We start from the raw sequence: 17,196 nt of genomic DNA, 5'->3' as shown, positions 1-17,196 counted from the left end.
ACATCCTCAGGATGTTCTACATAGCAGCACCATTGAGAGCATCCTGGGTTGCTGCATCACCGCCTGGTATGGAACCTGCACCGCCCCCAAACCGCAGAGCGCTACAGAGGGTGGTGCGGACTACCCAGCACATCACCGGAGATGAGCTTCCCTCCCTCCTGAACCAAACATGTACTGTACGCCAGGCCGTGCATATAGCCAAGGCAACGCGCAACATCAAATACACTCACCACCCCTGCTACAATCTGTTCACACTGCAAATGTCAGACAGGCCTAAAGAACAGACTATAAGGGACAGTTTACCTGGTGTAAACTTGGGATGTAACAATATTAAGTTGAAGTTAATCCGAAACGAACAAACATTAATGCCTTGAGGGACTGAGCAATTTCATGCTTGTTTCCATGTGTGCAGTAATACTAACCCTAGTTTGAGTTGACTATAATTCCTCTAAGGGGAAACAGACGTTGTTGTGGCTGTATTCTGAAGGTTTTGGCTTCTCGGTTCTCAACGTGTCCGGGGACCACCATGAGGTTCAAATGGCACTTAAGGGTCTGTGACTGTGAGAGAGTACAAAAAGACCCTTTTCGGGCCCATTTTGGTTCCATTTGTACATTCTCAGAGTTAAATTAATGGAAATTTTAAAGGTAGAGATTGGGGACCCCGATATAAGATATTGTATTGTAGTATATTTGATAACATAACATACATATTTGCTAGTATTATTTAACTTCACAAGTCTACAGGTAGCCTACAGTCAGACACAAGAGTGTATTCAGAGGTGCCTTTTGGTCTGAGCTGGTTGGGGGTACAATTAACATTCTCTTTGTTGTTTAGCTGGGAGACAGAGGTCTATGCATCTGTCTCCATCCCCTTTCCTGCTTCATACAGGTGCAAATTGAATCAGGGGGCTCGAAGGGTGATCTATTGTTTGTGCCGGGTGGGGGGGCTCACCTTTGAAGCTCACACACCCACATGTACCTTCTCTAGATCTCTCTGTTATATAAACTGTACCGAAATGCATCTTAGTGTGACTCAGTGGCCGGCAGGCTGACTGAGAGGACCTCAGGGTCCATGGAGCTGTTTTGTACTGTTTTGTACTTATGCAATAAATCGGATGCAAGTAACCTCACTGCTGGAGTGATGACTCAAATTCATTCTACCACCATTCATTCTCACCACTGGGACATCAAACTTAACTGCAATATGGCGTTGTTGGCAACTACAAAAGCAATAGAAACCTTTAAGTCTGTGGTCTTCAGATACCACATTATGGCGTCAAAGTCGGCAGTCGCGTTGGTTTGTTTTTTTGGGGGCGCAAGTCTCCGGGGATACTGAGCCAGGCGTCGGAAGGACATGCGCGGTCGGGGAAGTTTTTGCCTTGCGGTGGGTGTACGGATCATGTTCTCTTCCTGAGACGTGGGGGGTCCACTGTGTAGGTGATCATGGACATCGGCACGACGTGACGACAACTTTTCAAAGATCTACAAGGAGGGGACGTCATGACTAGGTCTAGGATGGCTGTACAACTCGTCTGGATGCACAACTTGTCGCCTGCGATCGCCCGTGGAGCGCTCTGTTGTGGAAATACAGCTATCTGTTGACTGGACGGCACGGCTGGGGTGAGAAGATGACATTGGGGAGACTGCGAGAGTGACATTATCGGGCGGAACGCTGCGCATGTGGGACCTGGGGTTACATTTTTGTGATATGGGTGATTTAAACTATGGGGCGTTTGGCGGCCATGGTGGAAGTGATGCAAGGGTATTTTTTTACTTTCTGGTCTCTGGGATTAAATGTGGATTTTTTTATTTTCGTTGAGTCGGCGGTTGAGATTGATGTAGGAGATTGATGCGCTGAAAGTTTAAGTCACCTTACAATAACAATACAATTCCATTATCCACAATCATGTAACTTGGGGGCTGAACGGGCCTATTTTAATGGTTGTGGGTTACTAAGTGATCTTACAATAAGAATGCAGCTCCATCAGTCACAATCACGCGACTTTGGGGCTCAAGTGCCTATTTTGCGGGGGTGTGATTTTGGAGATAATAAGTCACCTTACATATTGCTACTTCACATTGTGTATAACATTTTTCCCAGAGTTTAAAGGTTAACAGGAGGATCCTGCACGCTAATTGGAATTGGGGAATACCTAATAGGATTGACTGTCCCAAGGCTGCTGGGCTGGGCACAGGGTGCAGAGTGTACAAGGGTGCTGGCGTTGGGATGAGTTTTCTGTCTATTTGATGTAGTTCACCGTGTCGCTGTACTATGTAATCCTGGTTTTTGTATGTGCATTGTTCTGTATGATGTTGTTTGCTGTTTTGGTCTTCCTGAATGTTTTATTTTTTTCCTGGTTGGTGTTCCGGTCGCTTTTCATGGGGGGCGGATTCTTTGTGGTTCTTTTGAAATATACTTGTTTGTGAAAGACGTTTCATGTCTCTCATGGGGGGTATTGTAGTATATTTGATAACATAACATACATATTTGCTAGTATTATTTAACTTCACAAGTCTACAGGTAGCCTACAGTCAGACACAAGAGTGTATTCAGAGGTGCCTTTTGGTCTGAGCTGGTTGGGGGTACAATTAACATTCTCTTTGTTGTTTAGCTGGGAGACAGAGGTCTATGCATCTGTCTCCATCCCCTTTCCTGCTTCATACAGGTGCAAATTGAATCAGGGGGCTCGAAGGGTGATCTATTGTTTGTGCCGGGTGGGGGGGCTCACCTTTGAAGCTCACACACCCACATGTACCTTCTCTAGATCTCTCTGTTATATAAACTGTACCGAAATGCATCTTAGTGTGACTCAGTGGCCGGCAGGCTGACTGAGAGGACCTCAGGGTCCATGGAGCTGTTTTGTACTGTTTTGTACTTATGCAATAAATCGGATGCAAGTAACCTCACTGCTGGAGTGATGACTCAAATTCATTCTACCACCATTCATTCTCACCACTGGGACATCAAACTTAACTGCAATATGGCGTTGTTGGCAACTACAAAAGCAATAGAAACCTTTAAGTCTGTGGTCTTCAGATACCACAGTATCAAATACGGGTCCATGCATGGCCTAATGCTCAGCCCCATGTACCCTCAGTTTAGGGTTGGGATTGGGGTTGGGGTTAGGGTTGGAGTTAGGTTTGAGAGAACATAGGGCTGAGGGGACTTTGAAAAAGATTGAGGACCACTGGGTTAGACATTGACAACATGGACAATGTCTTCACTGGTTGTTACCTGGATAGAGTCCTACTCCAGGTCCGACACCTCTTGCTCCAACTCCTCCTGGTCCAAAACCACCTGCTCCAACTCCTCCTGGTCCAAGACCACCTGCTCCGACTCCCCCTGGTCCGAGTCCAGCACCAGCTGGTATGTACACACCTGCAACATACAACAGGAAAGATAAGAACCGGTTCTGTCTCACTCAGAAGAAAATGTGGCCAGCACTCCATAGCCATTTAATGGGTATTTTTTTTTTATCACAACATTGTAATGTTTCTCAACAATGAGTCCATTCATTAGACAAACATTCCCCACCGCATTCATCACCGCCGTGACCCAGACAGGCCAATAACCTGAACATTGTCCTTGGCATACAGACATACATACTGTATACACCTCTTCCCGGGGTCATAGCAAGTGAAGTGGCACACATCGAAACAATGCCGATACGTTGGCCCCAGCAAGGGTCATGGCATGGAATATAAAACGTCTTTACGAGCTTGATTAAGTGAAAGTGAAAAAAAAAAAAAATCCCATTGTTTTAATTCTGATGAGGTATTGCAGTTTGGAAGTCCTCTTTCAACAGCGGATTCCCCCCCAAACACCCCCCTCCCCACTCTGATTTCTGGCCCAAACCCAGAGAAACTCCTGAGATGGTCGTTCTGGATCCCAGACATGGCGGCCTCATGTGTGCAAGGAACAACAGAAACAAAGGAGAAGGGATAAAAAAAAGAAAAGACTCCAGTCGTTCTGGGTCGACTGCAGCTAAATCCAAAGGGACCGGTGAGCTAAGGCTATAATTATAAAGTTGTATTTTTTTTAAGGGAAAACCTGGTTTGTATCACTAAAAAACACAACGCAACGGAGAGCGAGAGGGGACCGCGGACTGCAGGACCGTGATGATTATGTTTAATGACTCTTTCATGTGTTGGGAGGCCAATTAATTTAAGCCACATGTCAAAAGGCGTTCGTGTGTTTATTAGTGAGTTCTGTGTGAACCCTTTGCGTTTTAGCGATGTGTCCGCCGAGTGTAGCACGACCATTAGGGATGCATATTATATGGTATTAGTGTCTGGTCCGGTTTACTTGTAGAAATGGAAATGGATGTAAAATGCCAATTTGCCAAGGATTTGAGCCTATGGGGGAAAGCAACGAGAGGAAAAGCCAGGCAATACATTAAGCACACACGCGTGCATGGTCGTCCGTTGTGTTGAGGCGGGATTTGACCGTTGGCTCTAACAAGCTATGACATTCTGAAAGGTTTCTTTTTTTGTCATTGTGGTTTTTGCCACCACAATGACATCAACGTTTCTTCAACAGCTGGAGTTAAACAAATGAGGAGTCAGATCCAATAAGTGTTGGTAACCAGTCTGGTGTTAAATTCAGAAACATAATGCCTAGCTTATAATTATAGTTGTGTGCCAATTTATACTTAGCAAAAATAGCAGATCTACAAGCTTATACAGAAGATCGGCTTTGATTGATTGAATAACGTTTCTATTGACACAACGCATATACATGAACATTATCTTTACATACTTAGTACACATATCTGTCAAAAAGATAAAACGCAAAACAACTTGAGAGCTTATTTCAATAACATTGTGGTCTTTTGACCACAATGTTATTTTCAGTGGGCGATGACACCCACACATAAGTGTAATGCAGGCTTAAGACATTAAACTTCTTGGGGTGGGAAGGAGAGATGATGTCGTTAAGATCAGAGAAGACAAAACTAACAAGGATTGAGAACAAGACGGAGAGTTTAAGTACACTAAAGCCTTTGAATGAAATGGAACAGGGAACACCAATAAGCTCACTAAGTCATTTTGGTTGGAAGGCAAACGTAAACTGCAAACGAAGGTCTGCGCTGGAGAAAATGTAGAAGTAGTGACGCAACTCCTCTCGTGTTTTGAGGTTAGCAAAGGACAACGTCGTCATTTCTACACAGATCCCCCCCGAAATCACACACCAAATCTGATTATAAAATGAGGCAACAATATTTGGTCTGCCTGTCTGTTTTTGTTTAAGAATAACACAAAGCTTTCTCTCCACCAACAGCGAGTGTGCCAACACAGATTTATACGGTTTGTGTGCTGTGTGACTGGACTCCGTATAATGTTTTCTTTTGACCCTCTGACTCTTATAACACAAAGTGTGGGAGTGTAAATAGGGTGGGTGCAAACTGTTATGAGTGACACGTTATTTGAAAGGAGATGGCAGCCGTGTCTTTGGGATAACAAATGATCTCATGTAGGAACCCGCGGACGGACGGGTGAGAGAGGATGCTCTCCAACCGGTTCCTAATTGGGACGGTCATGATGCTGGATGAGGCGAGACACGATCTGGTTTCCCCTGAAGTTTTGGCCTTATGCTCAACGCTCACGTCTGAGTCAAAAGAACATGAACTAGTGGCTGCATCACTGCCTGCTATGGGAACTGCACTGACCACAACCGCAAAGCCATGCAGAGGGTTGTGCAGACAGCCAGTGCATGTAGGCTTCGCTCCTTCCAGGACCAAGACCACGGATGTTTTGTCAGCCAAGTTCGCAGGCTCACCACAGAACCTAGCCAAACCCTAACCCTGAGGTAGGCGGGGAACATAGAACCCGGGGAACATAGAACCTGAGGAACATAGGGATGACCCCATTTCGGGATGGCAAGATGTTCCGTAGTCACATAACCTATAGGGCAGTAGAGTTCTGCTTCCCCTGGGCAATCAGGCTTAGAACAAGCAAGCGAGGAAAAAGAGAAAAAAGCATAGGAAATATGAATTACCCCCCATCACACTCTCAGCACTCTTTGCAACAAACAATATTAGCATCATAGACTCCCAGCCATTCTGACTTTACATCTCCCATAACGCCTCATAACAGTCGTTTCCGTAGCTGAATCAAGCTAAGGGTTACATTAATATATTGGAATATATATTTTTATCGCCCAAAGAAGGTGACACAAATGGAAAAGTATGTAGGAAAATGGCGTTTAGTTTTTGTGGGCACTTCTCTTTTTTTTTATGAGAAACAGGTTAGCGCTAAAACCAGATTCAGTCACAGACAGTATTTCCGGACAGGTGTCTTTGCCAAAAAGCCGCCGTCTGCCAAAAACTGATTGCCCGGTTTATGTATGTCTACAGCTGCTTTTATCTGGATATCTGGACTTTTTGGCAGGCGATCACTTTTTGGCACCTGTCAGCATTAACAATGGAGAGCCGCAATAATATGTAAACCCACGATGTGCATTCTTCCCTGGCGGCTGTAGCTGAGTGGGTAGAGAGGCTCTCTAGGTAATTAAAAGGTCACCAGCCCGTCCATGTCTACGTGTCGCTGAGCAAGGTGCTTTAACCCCTAACAGCTCCCGCCTGAGCGCTGACCATCTGAGCAGCCATCAGCTGGGTAATAGTATTAATTTGGTCCCCACTCCTTTTGGGGTATTTGTCACTGTATATTTGCACATATGGTGAAATGCGCCCTCTGCGTTTAACCCACTGTAAGTATCATAAACAGTGGGCGCTACAGGGGCAGCGCCCACTGTTTATGATACAGGGGGGGGGGGGGGGGGGGGGTGGTTCAGTTACAGGTTATACGTAAGTAACACATGTAGACCAGGGCGCAAACCAGTGCCCTTCCGTTTCCCAGGCAGCATCTCTAACCAATCAGCTATGGGCAGCATGGGTGGATTTCCCCTGTGTCTCCCCTTCCCTTCCACTCACTGGCCACCATGCAGGTTCAATTTAAGCCTACAGTATGAGAGATAACTGGGCTATACCTTCCAGAGAGGCAATGATAATATGATCATTGGTAATACGTACTTATGTGAGTTTGTTTAATCACTTTCAACCTGGCATTATGGCATTTTTGGGGGTTCAGCTCGTGATATGTTGGACTCTGGAACAATGGGCCACATTTTCTAGAGGGCCTCCCTGACCTTTGGGCCCACCATGGGCCTGAGCCCGTCAGGCCCGTTCAGTGATCCAGCTCAGTGCCACTGGCTTCACTGGTGGAGCAGTCAGGTGGGACAGCCACCTCTCTGCCAGGGTGGAGTAGTGGTTGTTCCTCTACTGCTACATGCGTTTCACAATCAAAGGGAGGATTTCCTGTCTCGGAGAGTGAGAGAGGCAGAAAGGGCCTGCTCCACTTTTTTTTCCTTTGGTCAGGATCCCGTTGCTACTACTGTAAAACATTTCCAGGGGCAGGCACACATAAAGTGCAATGGGTTCACAGACAGCCAGGCCAAATAAGGCATATTTTGACCTCCGCCAAGTGACCTGACCTGGCCTATTCTACATTTGTAGAATTCTTGATGATTGATCATAATTATCCTCATCGTCATTAAATACAGTGCTTGCATTCTTGTGACTGAACTCCCATGGGCCCATGAGAAAGTCTTGGATTGAGAACAAAAGGTCAAGATTGGCCTGCAAAACATCCATCTGACCAGCAGAGGCAGAATTTGAGACTACGTTGGGTAGAGCCTGCTGCCCGTTCAATGTCGGGTCTAGGGACCACCAGGGGGTCCAAATGGAACCTTTAAGGGTCTACTGGTCCATTTGGTTCCATTTGTACACTCTCATGGTTAAATTAATACTGAGGATTTTACAGTGTGAATTATGGTTCAGTGTAGATCTTTTTACTGAATGTATTATGACATGGTCAGAATAGGGATGATTGATTGATTGATTGATTGATTGATTGATTGATTGATTGATTGATTGATTGATTGCATTATGTAAGTAATGCTAAAAGGATAACGTTGATGGCTTGTTTACTATGTATTCAATTCATAATCAAGACGTACTGTACAATATGGGGGGTGGTACTATCTGGTGGCAAGCTAGACATTTTAAAATGTTAGGGTTCATGAGGTTAATCCACACACAGCATTGACCATTTTACTAAGCATTTAGCAGGCACACTCTTATCTTATCTCTTACCTGACATTGTTTTAAATGTCAAACACTGAACAGGCAGGTGGGAAGAGTCCGTCCAACTGTACTGTACCGTGTCCATTATTTAGTTTAGTGGTACAATATATCAATCTTTATTGAGCTTGACAAGTGAAATGTTTATCGACCGTTAAGGCAGGCAAGAGTTTTTATTTGATTCTGCCTGAGAACAATATCAATAGCAGAGATACACTACAGCCAGTCTAAACAAAGCACCATAGAATCTAGGAACAAATGAGAGCATTTATTGTCACTTGTAACTTTGTAAGGGTTTTTAATGGCTGGATGGAGGACAAATTAGAAAGATTATGATGTATCGAATTAAACTCTTTAAGCTCAATGATGGATTTTTTTCCGCCTAATAACTCCCATGTTTATGACACTAGTTTTTTTTACAATTGTAATGTTTTACTTAAAGGACTTAGATTTCACGTCAGTTACAACAAACTGGTGATATATTTTTATGACCATGCTCTGTGGGTGTCAAATAATTGGTCTCTTTTACTGAATGGATTGGCTGAGGGACCATGGAACAAGTTGCATGGAACACAGACACTCATGAACCGCACACACACACACGCACACGCACACGCACACGCACACGCACACGCACACGCACACGCACACGCACACGCACACGCACACGCACACACACAATGGCCTCATCGTTAATGACACAGAGACATTGCCATTCTTAACACCACATTTTCGTCTCTGGGACCCAGTCTACACTGAAAGGCTAGGTTACTTCGAAAGTGTACAAATGGAACAAAATCCATTTGGTATAGGGTCCATTTGGTTCCTAAATATCAATCATTTAGCTGGGGACCCCCTGGAATCCACTCGAGGACCCCTGGGGGTCTCCGGACCTCACATTGAAAACACTACTGTAAATGTTATTGTCATTACACTTCCTTATTTTTTACGTCCTGACTTTTACAGAATCCGGCACAAATCTATCTGTTCATAACTGATGGTTTGAGGGTAAATAAAGACAGGGCAACCGCTCCTTTTAAATGCTGGAAAAACATATATATTATAACTTGGCATTCTCATAAACAATAAATATGTTATAAATGAAGGTGTTTGAACAGCTAAATCTCGGCCCGCCACCAACATTTTCCATACTCAAGGTCTGTGATGTCAAGGAGTGGAACAGGTCCACCCTCAAAACTCACCCAGGTTCCCTATAAAGAAATACAAGGACACTTATATCAACAATATACATTAAATTTCATATTTAACAATAGCAAGGCTTCCAGAGCATTAAAAGTATTGAATGCTAGACATTTACAACGTACATTTATAGGCCAATATACCGTACCAAGTACTGTCTACACAGTGTGTACAGCTAGCAACTTCCTCCACTCGCAATGTTATGATTCTTCAATTCCGTTCTGCTACCTGTAGTCACCTTTTCAGACATTTTATTTTGAAGTTTATTTCCATACAATTATATAAAAAAAAGCAATTAATGTCTAGATGTGGCGTAGTAACAATTGCCATAGCACTTGCCCTAGCCTTGACAACCTTACAGGCTTATGCAAAGGTTAAAATGTAATTTAGATAGCATGTTATTTAGACAGATGCCAGGTTCATTTGTTGACGATGCATTTGATGTATTACCTTGTGTTTACCATGCTTACTGTAAATCGCTCTGGATCTGCTAAATGCCTAAATTGTAAATTGTAGTATATGTAAATATCTGAAGTAGTCCCTAATCTGTTGGCCTACCTTTAATCGCTGCTGTGAAAGGTTGTGTTTTTACACAAAGCTATAACCAATTGTTCCAACCGGGCAAAACCAAGTGAAGCTGTGGTTGGCACAGTACACCCAGACTGTAGCACTTATTAAGCATGTGGAAGCAACTGCACCCTACATTTTGTCCTTACAGTTTCACACTGTATATTTTATAGAGCACTTTTACAAGGTAATGACCAACCTGTGTGGAAGGTCTACGAAAGTCCAAATTGAAATAAATAAATACATATATCTCGCTTTCCCTTCACTCACTCACTCACTCACTCACTCCTCCACCTGTGCTCCTCTGAGTGGAGGCTTCGGAGGCCCTCAGAGCGCAGCCTGAACCTCTGCCTCGCTGTGACTGACACATCTGTGTAGCAGAGCATCACTGTGAGGTATGCAAAGTCAAATAAACCCTCTACACGCAGACAGCTGTATTCTAAAAGCAGCGGTGGAAAGTAACTAAGCACATTTACTCAAGTACTGTACTTAAGTACAATTTTGAGATGCTTTTACTTTACTGGAGTATTTCCAATTTTCAATACTTTTACTTCTACTCCACTACATCTCAGAGGCAAATATTATACTTTTACGCCACTACAATAATTAAAAAACTTTAGTTACTAGTTACTTAATAGATTTGAATTATTATTACAAAACATATATTAACCACTTCAGCCTTTGGCTATTTGAAAATAACCGATCTTTAAGCTCACAGCGCGTCGCATCGTGAGATCTGCTATTTTCTGCTATTGTGAGATAGTTTGTAGATCTGCTATTTTCAAAAGATTTTAACAAATGTTATACATATGATACCGGGACATTCTGCATAATGAGTACTTTTACTTTTGGTACTTAAAGTACATTTTGATGCCAATACTTTTGTACTTTCACTCAAGTAAATTTTGATTACTGGACTTTCACTTGTATTTCTGCAATGCAGTATTGATACTGTTACTTAAGTACAACATTTTAGTACTTTTTCCACCACTGTCTAAAAGGAGAGGGAATGGCTAAAAGTCTTGCTCACGTTCGACACGATACATCATACTTATTATCCATCAAACTTTTCTCAAGTTGAAGATAATGTGCTTTTTATTGAGTGACATGTTTGCACGACACTTTGGCGCCGAAGCATAAATCAGGCTTAAAAACATGGTCAAACACTCCATCGCTATAGCTCTGTGGTATCTTGGCTGAGACATTCTCATTGGAGTCTGACAGTAGATCTCAAGGATTAGGAATAAAATGCCTTTGAAACAAAAAAAACGAAGAAAAAAAAAACAGAAGAGAAGGGATTTATAACAGCTGTGGATTCCTCCGCTATAAGTATTTAAGATGTTGGTATCAAGCATGACAAGAACGAAAGTTACGGTCTCTGATAACCATCAACCATCTGAAATCACTACAAGCTAGGCTGAATAGACAGCGCGCATACTTTGGCGCTCTCTCAGAAAAAAGGGCTTATTAAATCAGATCATACAGTAGTACAGTACATGCTCTGTTGAGAGACAGACAAAAAGATGACCCAGAAGACAGCAGGGAATGGACAATCTAAAGGGGAGTAGACTACTAGAATATACCTACTACTCAAGTAGTGGAAGTTGATTAAAATATTGCTCAAGTAGAAGGGGAGACCATTGTTAATCCTGCGGAGGGGGGGGGGGATTCAGTTTCATCAGCCATCACCCAGCCATCACCCAGCTGATGGCTGCTCAGATGGTCATGATTAGGGATGGGACGATATGAAAATATTGTCCCAACTGTCAGGGGGGGTGGGGGGGGGGGTTGTTATGGGTTAAGTGTGTTGTTCAAGGACACTTTGACACGTAGACAATGGGCGGGCCGAGAGGCAAAGCAGTGAACTTGTGATTACCAGACAGCCTCTCTACTCTACCCACTAAGCTACAGCGTGATTTCTTGTGTCATCATTTCAGTATGAATGTGTCCTGCCAACCAGTCTTTCTGCAATTCAATGACGCTCTCCACAGTGGTGGGAATCTGTTCTTTAGAGGAAAACTTCTTCAAAGGTCGCCCTTATGAGGGGAAAATAGGATAAGAGCAAACTACTCTTGTGTCATAACAGCGTAACTGTAGGCTTTTCTGTAATTCTTGTCTTTCCCAAAATGCAGCTCAGTACAATACTTGACCAAACTTTGACCACTTAAACCCTTGTTTACTTTGTCGTACTGTATGTCAAAACAACGGAAATAGCTGATCTACAAGCTCACAACGCATCGCATGTCATCGCGTTGTGAGAAGATTGTAGATCTGCAATTTTCGCCGATAGTTCACCTATTTTGGCCGAATGTTCACCTTATGACATGCTCAAAATCCGGATGCTATGGTTCATTCGTTTATGTTAAAGGAGAACAACTACTGATTTTAGAAGATACTCGAAAAAACTACTCAAGGGGCCATCCGAGGTGGTCAGGTGGGGCATGTACCACATGGGCACTAATGCCCGTCAGCAAATCCCCGGTTCGATTCCCAGCCGGCCGGACCATTTTGCTACATGGCTCTCCCCTACACTCTCTCTCTCCATGTTTCCTGTCTCAGTCCACTGTGACTGTCAAATAAAGGCTACCCAAAAAGTACTTTAAAAAAGAAAGAAAAAGCTACTCAATTACAGTAATGAGAGTACATGTAGTTAGTTACTTACAGCATACCCTGAAAGGAGCACATGATAAACCAAAGCCTGAATAATATAGAGCAGGGGTCTTCAACAGGGGGTCCGGGACCCCTAGGAGGTACTCAGAGTTACTACAGCGGGGCGGCCAAATCTTTGTGTGATTTTTTTTTTACATTAACCACTTGAACCCTAGCATCCCTATTCTGAGGGGAACATTAGCCGGAAATTGGCAAAGAGAAGAGCAGACCAAGTACAAGTATTGAGGTTTGAAGTGGTTAACTGTCTGAAAATACACATTAACATGAATCCAAATCTGTGAAATGTTTTAATCGGCAACACAATTATTTTATACAATATGTAGTGGGGGTCCCTGCTTCATCTCCCTCAGCTTGGCCTGAAAAACGTTGAAGACCCCTGATATAGAGTAATTGTCACTATATACAGTGTATAGCTTCGCTTTCAGTTCATTTATTGTGTTTCCTTCCTCTCGAGGCACTCATCTATCACACACCAAGTTCCACGACGAATGCAAGCAATGTGCCGCTTCTTATTACCTATGATAACATAAATAAGTTGTTCCAGAGTCATTCCCAAGAGCAGTCCCAAGGCATGCAAAAAGTTTATGATTGGCAAGGGACATGAATCACCTTTATGAACCAGATAGAGCCATTTCCATGTTTACTCTTATACTCTGGCATGCCCAAGTACGCTGCATTTTATACACTTAAGACGTCATTAAATGCAATATATGCAAGGTCACAAAAATCTTTATCCTGTAACTTTGATCAGTTTCCAGTGTAGTATTGTATTTTAACCGAATTTGACACGGTCCAAAGGTTACTTGAATCTATTACCTGTGGGTGTTAACAAAATAAATGTAACATTTACAGGAACTCGCCGTTTTAATTGTTTGGTTTGGACGTACACTGAGCGAGGGTTTGGACCCGTACCGAGCGATGCCAAACATCCTATAAGTCATGTTTACTGAGAGACCATCTGTTACATGCATATTGAAACTTATACCAAACGGTGTGCCGTGTTTTTCCCTGCCAGGACTTTCATTGAATTGACGTAATGCTTTTAATTGGAATTTCCCAACTTTTATCATTGGGGTTTCTAACATGGCTTAGTTATGGCTACAACCATGACTTGGCAGTGCTAATGACATATTATGCCACAACATATTTGTGTTTGTGCTGTTGTTTGGTCCCTAATAATAATGGAATCCGCTTTTTTTCCTAATGTTCCTGTTAGTCATGTCGTATAAAACAGGGCAGCCTGGGGCACAGGAAAAATATAAAAAAGAAATGCTATCAAAATGTCCCCAGTTAAATGGAATAGATGCAATACCTTTACAACGTCTTTATGATTGTCGTAAAACTCAATTCCGAACACCTGCAACAAGTTTGGTTACAATAGCATCTGCCAATTTTGATTTAAGAGTGTTTATGCAAAATTAAACATAAAACTTAAACTTAATTTAAAAACCGTATGGAATCCGAAAAGCTACTTTCCTCTGGCTTGGCCCAGATATGCTATTTGATGCCGATTGCGTTAGGCGTAGTGAAAAAAAAAACCTGATTTGGACAAAATAAAAAATGGCAGAACATCTAATTAGGCTCAATATATACAGTATGAATACCTTTGTCTTGACCCATAGAATCCAGATTTTTTTTTTTTTTTGTGACTTATGGTTTAAAACAATAGTGTCAGTCAAAATATAATGTTTGTTGTTATAGCGCCACCATCTGGCCAGTCAGTATGATAGTGGGTTAGATTTTCAACCCATCTGCCAAGTGGGTCACTGTAGCCGTTATTGCTTCTGAGACCCACATACTTTTAGGGGAGAAGAAGAAACAATAGGGTCCCGACAGCTTCAATGCTTCAACCCCTAAATCACTGGTTCTCAATTTCAGTATTTGGCTGCGGACCCAAATCTGAAAATATTTTGGGCAGGGGGCATGGGGGTCACCACCATACAATATTTGTGTTCGTTAAAATGACAATACAAAATATTAAAATTCAAGACTTTTTGAAAATAGCTGATCAACAGGCTCATAGATTTTATGCCATATTCACACCTTTTACGACCCCCTTGAATCCACTCAAGGACCCATGGGACCGGGGGTATATTTTGAGAACCACTGCCCAAAATATATATCAATATCCTATAATTTAGTCCTGCCTCACACCTGACTGTGAAGCAGGCTACTAAGTGTTTTTATCCTTCAGAATAATGGTCTGCTCTTTCCTAATGTTCCCTTTAACCACGTCATATAAAACAGGGCAGCCTGGGGCACAGGAAAAATATTACAAAGAAAACGCTATCAAAACGTCCCCAGTAAAAAGGATAAGATGCAATACCTTTACAACTCCTCATGCCTGTCATAAAACTAGGAATTGACAAGCTGCTTCAAACATCTCACAGATGGAAAGTTTTTTTTACGAGCGCCAATGATCTGAAAATTCTCCCTCTCGCTTCGCGCCCTCTCTCTATTAAAGGATAAAAATCTATTTATTTTAAAGACATGCAAATATTGGTTCAAAGCAGACGAGCGGAGCTCGGGTTTAACGGACAGGCGGGTGGTGCATCCAAGAACCCTCAACAAACGGAACACATTCCTCACAGGAGCCTTGGCAGTGTTGCCATGTCTGCTTATTACAAGCGACTTTGGACTTGTATTTCTGTTAAGTCGCTTGTAAATATTGGTAGTTTGCGGGTTGCAGGTTTTTTTCTTGTTTCTAAAGTAGTTGCTTATTTGGGCTTGCTTCAGGTAAATCACTTTGACCCTATATTAGAAAATAGCCAATCTACAGTAAAAGCTCACAATGAAAGATAATGACTGTATGCTATTTTCAAGAAATCTTGAAAAAAAATTACAAATTTGGAATTTTAACAACACAAATCTTGCATGGGGGTCACTCACTGGCACAACATATTTTCAGATGGGCGGGGTCTGTGGCCAAATAAATACATATTCATTTGGGGGTCCTTGAACATGAAAATGTTTGAGAACCACTGATCTAAAACAACATTAGCCACCAACATTTGACTGACCTGCCCTATAGTCGCTTATTTTGGGGCTTGTTTTCGTATAGACCTGGCCTGGGCTCGTTTCTCTTGACAAACTCTGGCAACGCTGGCTCCCACCAGGCAGCTCACACAGTCTGGTGAGGCCTCAGCTCAGGTCTCAGGCTCTGGGATGAATCATCTCATCTTAACCCATTAAGACCCGGAACGCATCTGTGTCATTTTAAGATTTATTTGGCTATTCAAAAATAGCAAATATACAAGCACAAGCGAATATTTGTAAAATATTTTGTTCCAGGGACCCCCAGAAGCAAAGATTTGAGTTTGCTTTAAAAAGTATATATTCAAAGATTTCACGATAAAAAAGAAAATTGCAGATCTACTTATATCTGCTATTTTTTTAATAAAATACACAGATGCGTTCCCGGTCTTGATGGGTTAATGTGGCTCTTTGTTGAACACTTGGCACCGCTCGATCACAGACCAAACATCTAACCGGGAGAGACAGACGCTAGGCCAGGGCTGATATTTACCTGCTAACCAAAACTATTCGCCAAAACACACTGTGAAACACAATACTTTGCTCCGTGTCACGGGCCAGCGAGGCTCCTCATAGGGTGTTGATTGAGAGCAACAATCAAGCGTTATGCCAATGATTTATAATCTGTCACGAAGCACGCAGACACCGGCCAACTGGAACTGATCTACAAGCTACAGTAACAGCCAGCGTTGTTGGCTTGTTCTGTAAAAATGAGGCCTTACTGTAGCCTGTACTTCAGAGATACGACAGCGTCTCTGTCGGGTGGAAACCTCATATATGTCCAAAACTGTTACTTTTCAGGATTCAAATTCAAAAGTAGCAGATCTACAAGCTCAAAACGCATGGCTTTGCGCCGCGTTTCCAGCTTGTAGATCTGCTAATTTTTTATGCTTTGGTGTGACGCTGTAGTGTGATCAAGTAGGGGCGTTAATTTACGAAAAAACACAAAAAGTTGGAATATGGAGATAAGAGGTTTCTGCCCGACAGCATGCACATTATCGTTGCAGTCGGGCAGAAACCTTGTATCTCCACATTTCATCACAGTATCTTGCACAAGTATAGTGGCAAAAGCTGTTCGACAAGCTCACAGCGCGTCGCAATTATTATTATTTTTTAAATACCTATTTAATCCCGCAGGGGAACTTCAGTTTTCAGCCTCACCCAGCGGAGTGCTGCCCACAGAGGAGCGCGGGGAGGTGGGAAGCAGTAAGGGGTTTACAAGTGTCTTGCTCAGGGACACTTCGACACATTGCTAAGGCTGGAAGCCTGGAACGGGACCTCTGGTGCCTTCCCAGGCGGGGCTCTCTTGGCCACCCCAATCTTTTGCCTATAATGGCCATGCCCAAAATAGGGACAGACAAGTTGAAAGTTGTTAAGTGTGTCTGTGGGTTTTTATCAATATTGAACCAATGAAAAGCACTAAAAAGACTGGATGCATTGGAACACAGGTTATTCCTTTTTTGGTCATTTCCTGAAAAGTAGCGGTCTTGGACATACAAGGTTTTCCACCCGACAGCAACGAGACGCTTGTACACAAATTGTGTTTTTATTAGAAGCGTGTAGTGTCTGTCACATAAACATGCTC

General features: G+C 42.8%; 1 protein-coding gene across 1 annotated transcript in view; it reads right to left on the bottom strand.

The window, feature by feature from the left end:
• elna (elastin a) overlaps positions 1-17,196 on the bottom strand; it is a 115,854-nt gene that overhangs the window by 89,568 nt on the left and 9,090 nt on the right. The window contains exon 2 of the mRNA XM_080428676.1: positions 3,236-3,379. Within this exon, the coding sequence (XP_080284802.1) occupies positions 3,236-3,379 (144 nt within the window). The remainder of the gene's footprint in view (positions 1-3,235; positions 3,380-17,196) is intronic.

Source organism: Gymnoscopelus braueri (assembly GCF_963280865.1).
Source record: "Gymnoscopelus braueri genome assembly, chromosome: 5".
Lineage (NCBI taxonomy): Eukaryota > Metazoa > Chordata > Actinopteri > Myctophiformes > Myctophidae > Gymnoscopelus > Gymnoscopelus braueri.
This window is presented reverse-complemented; position numbering and strand designations above follow the sequence as displayed.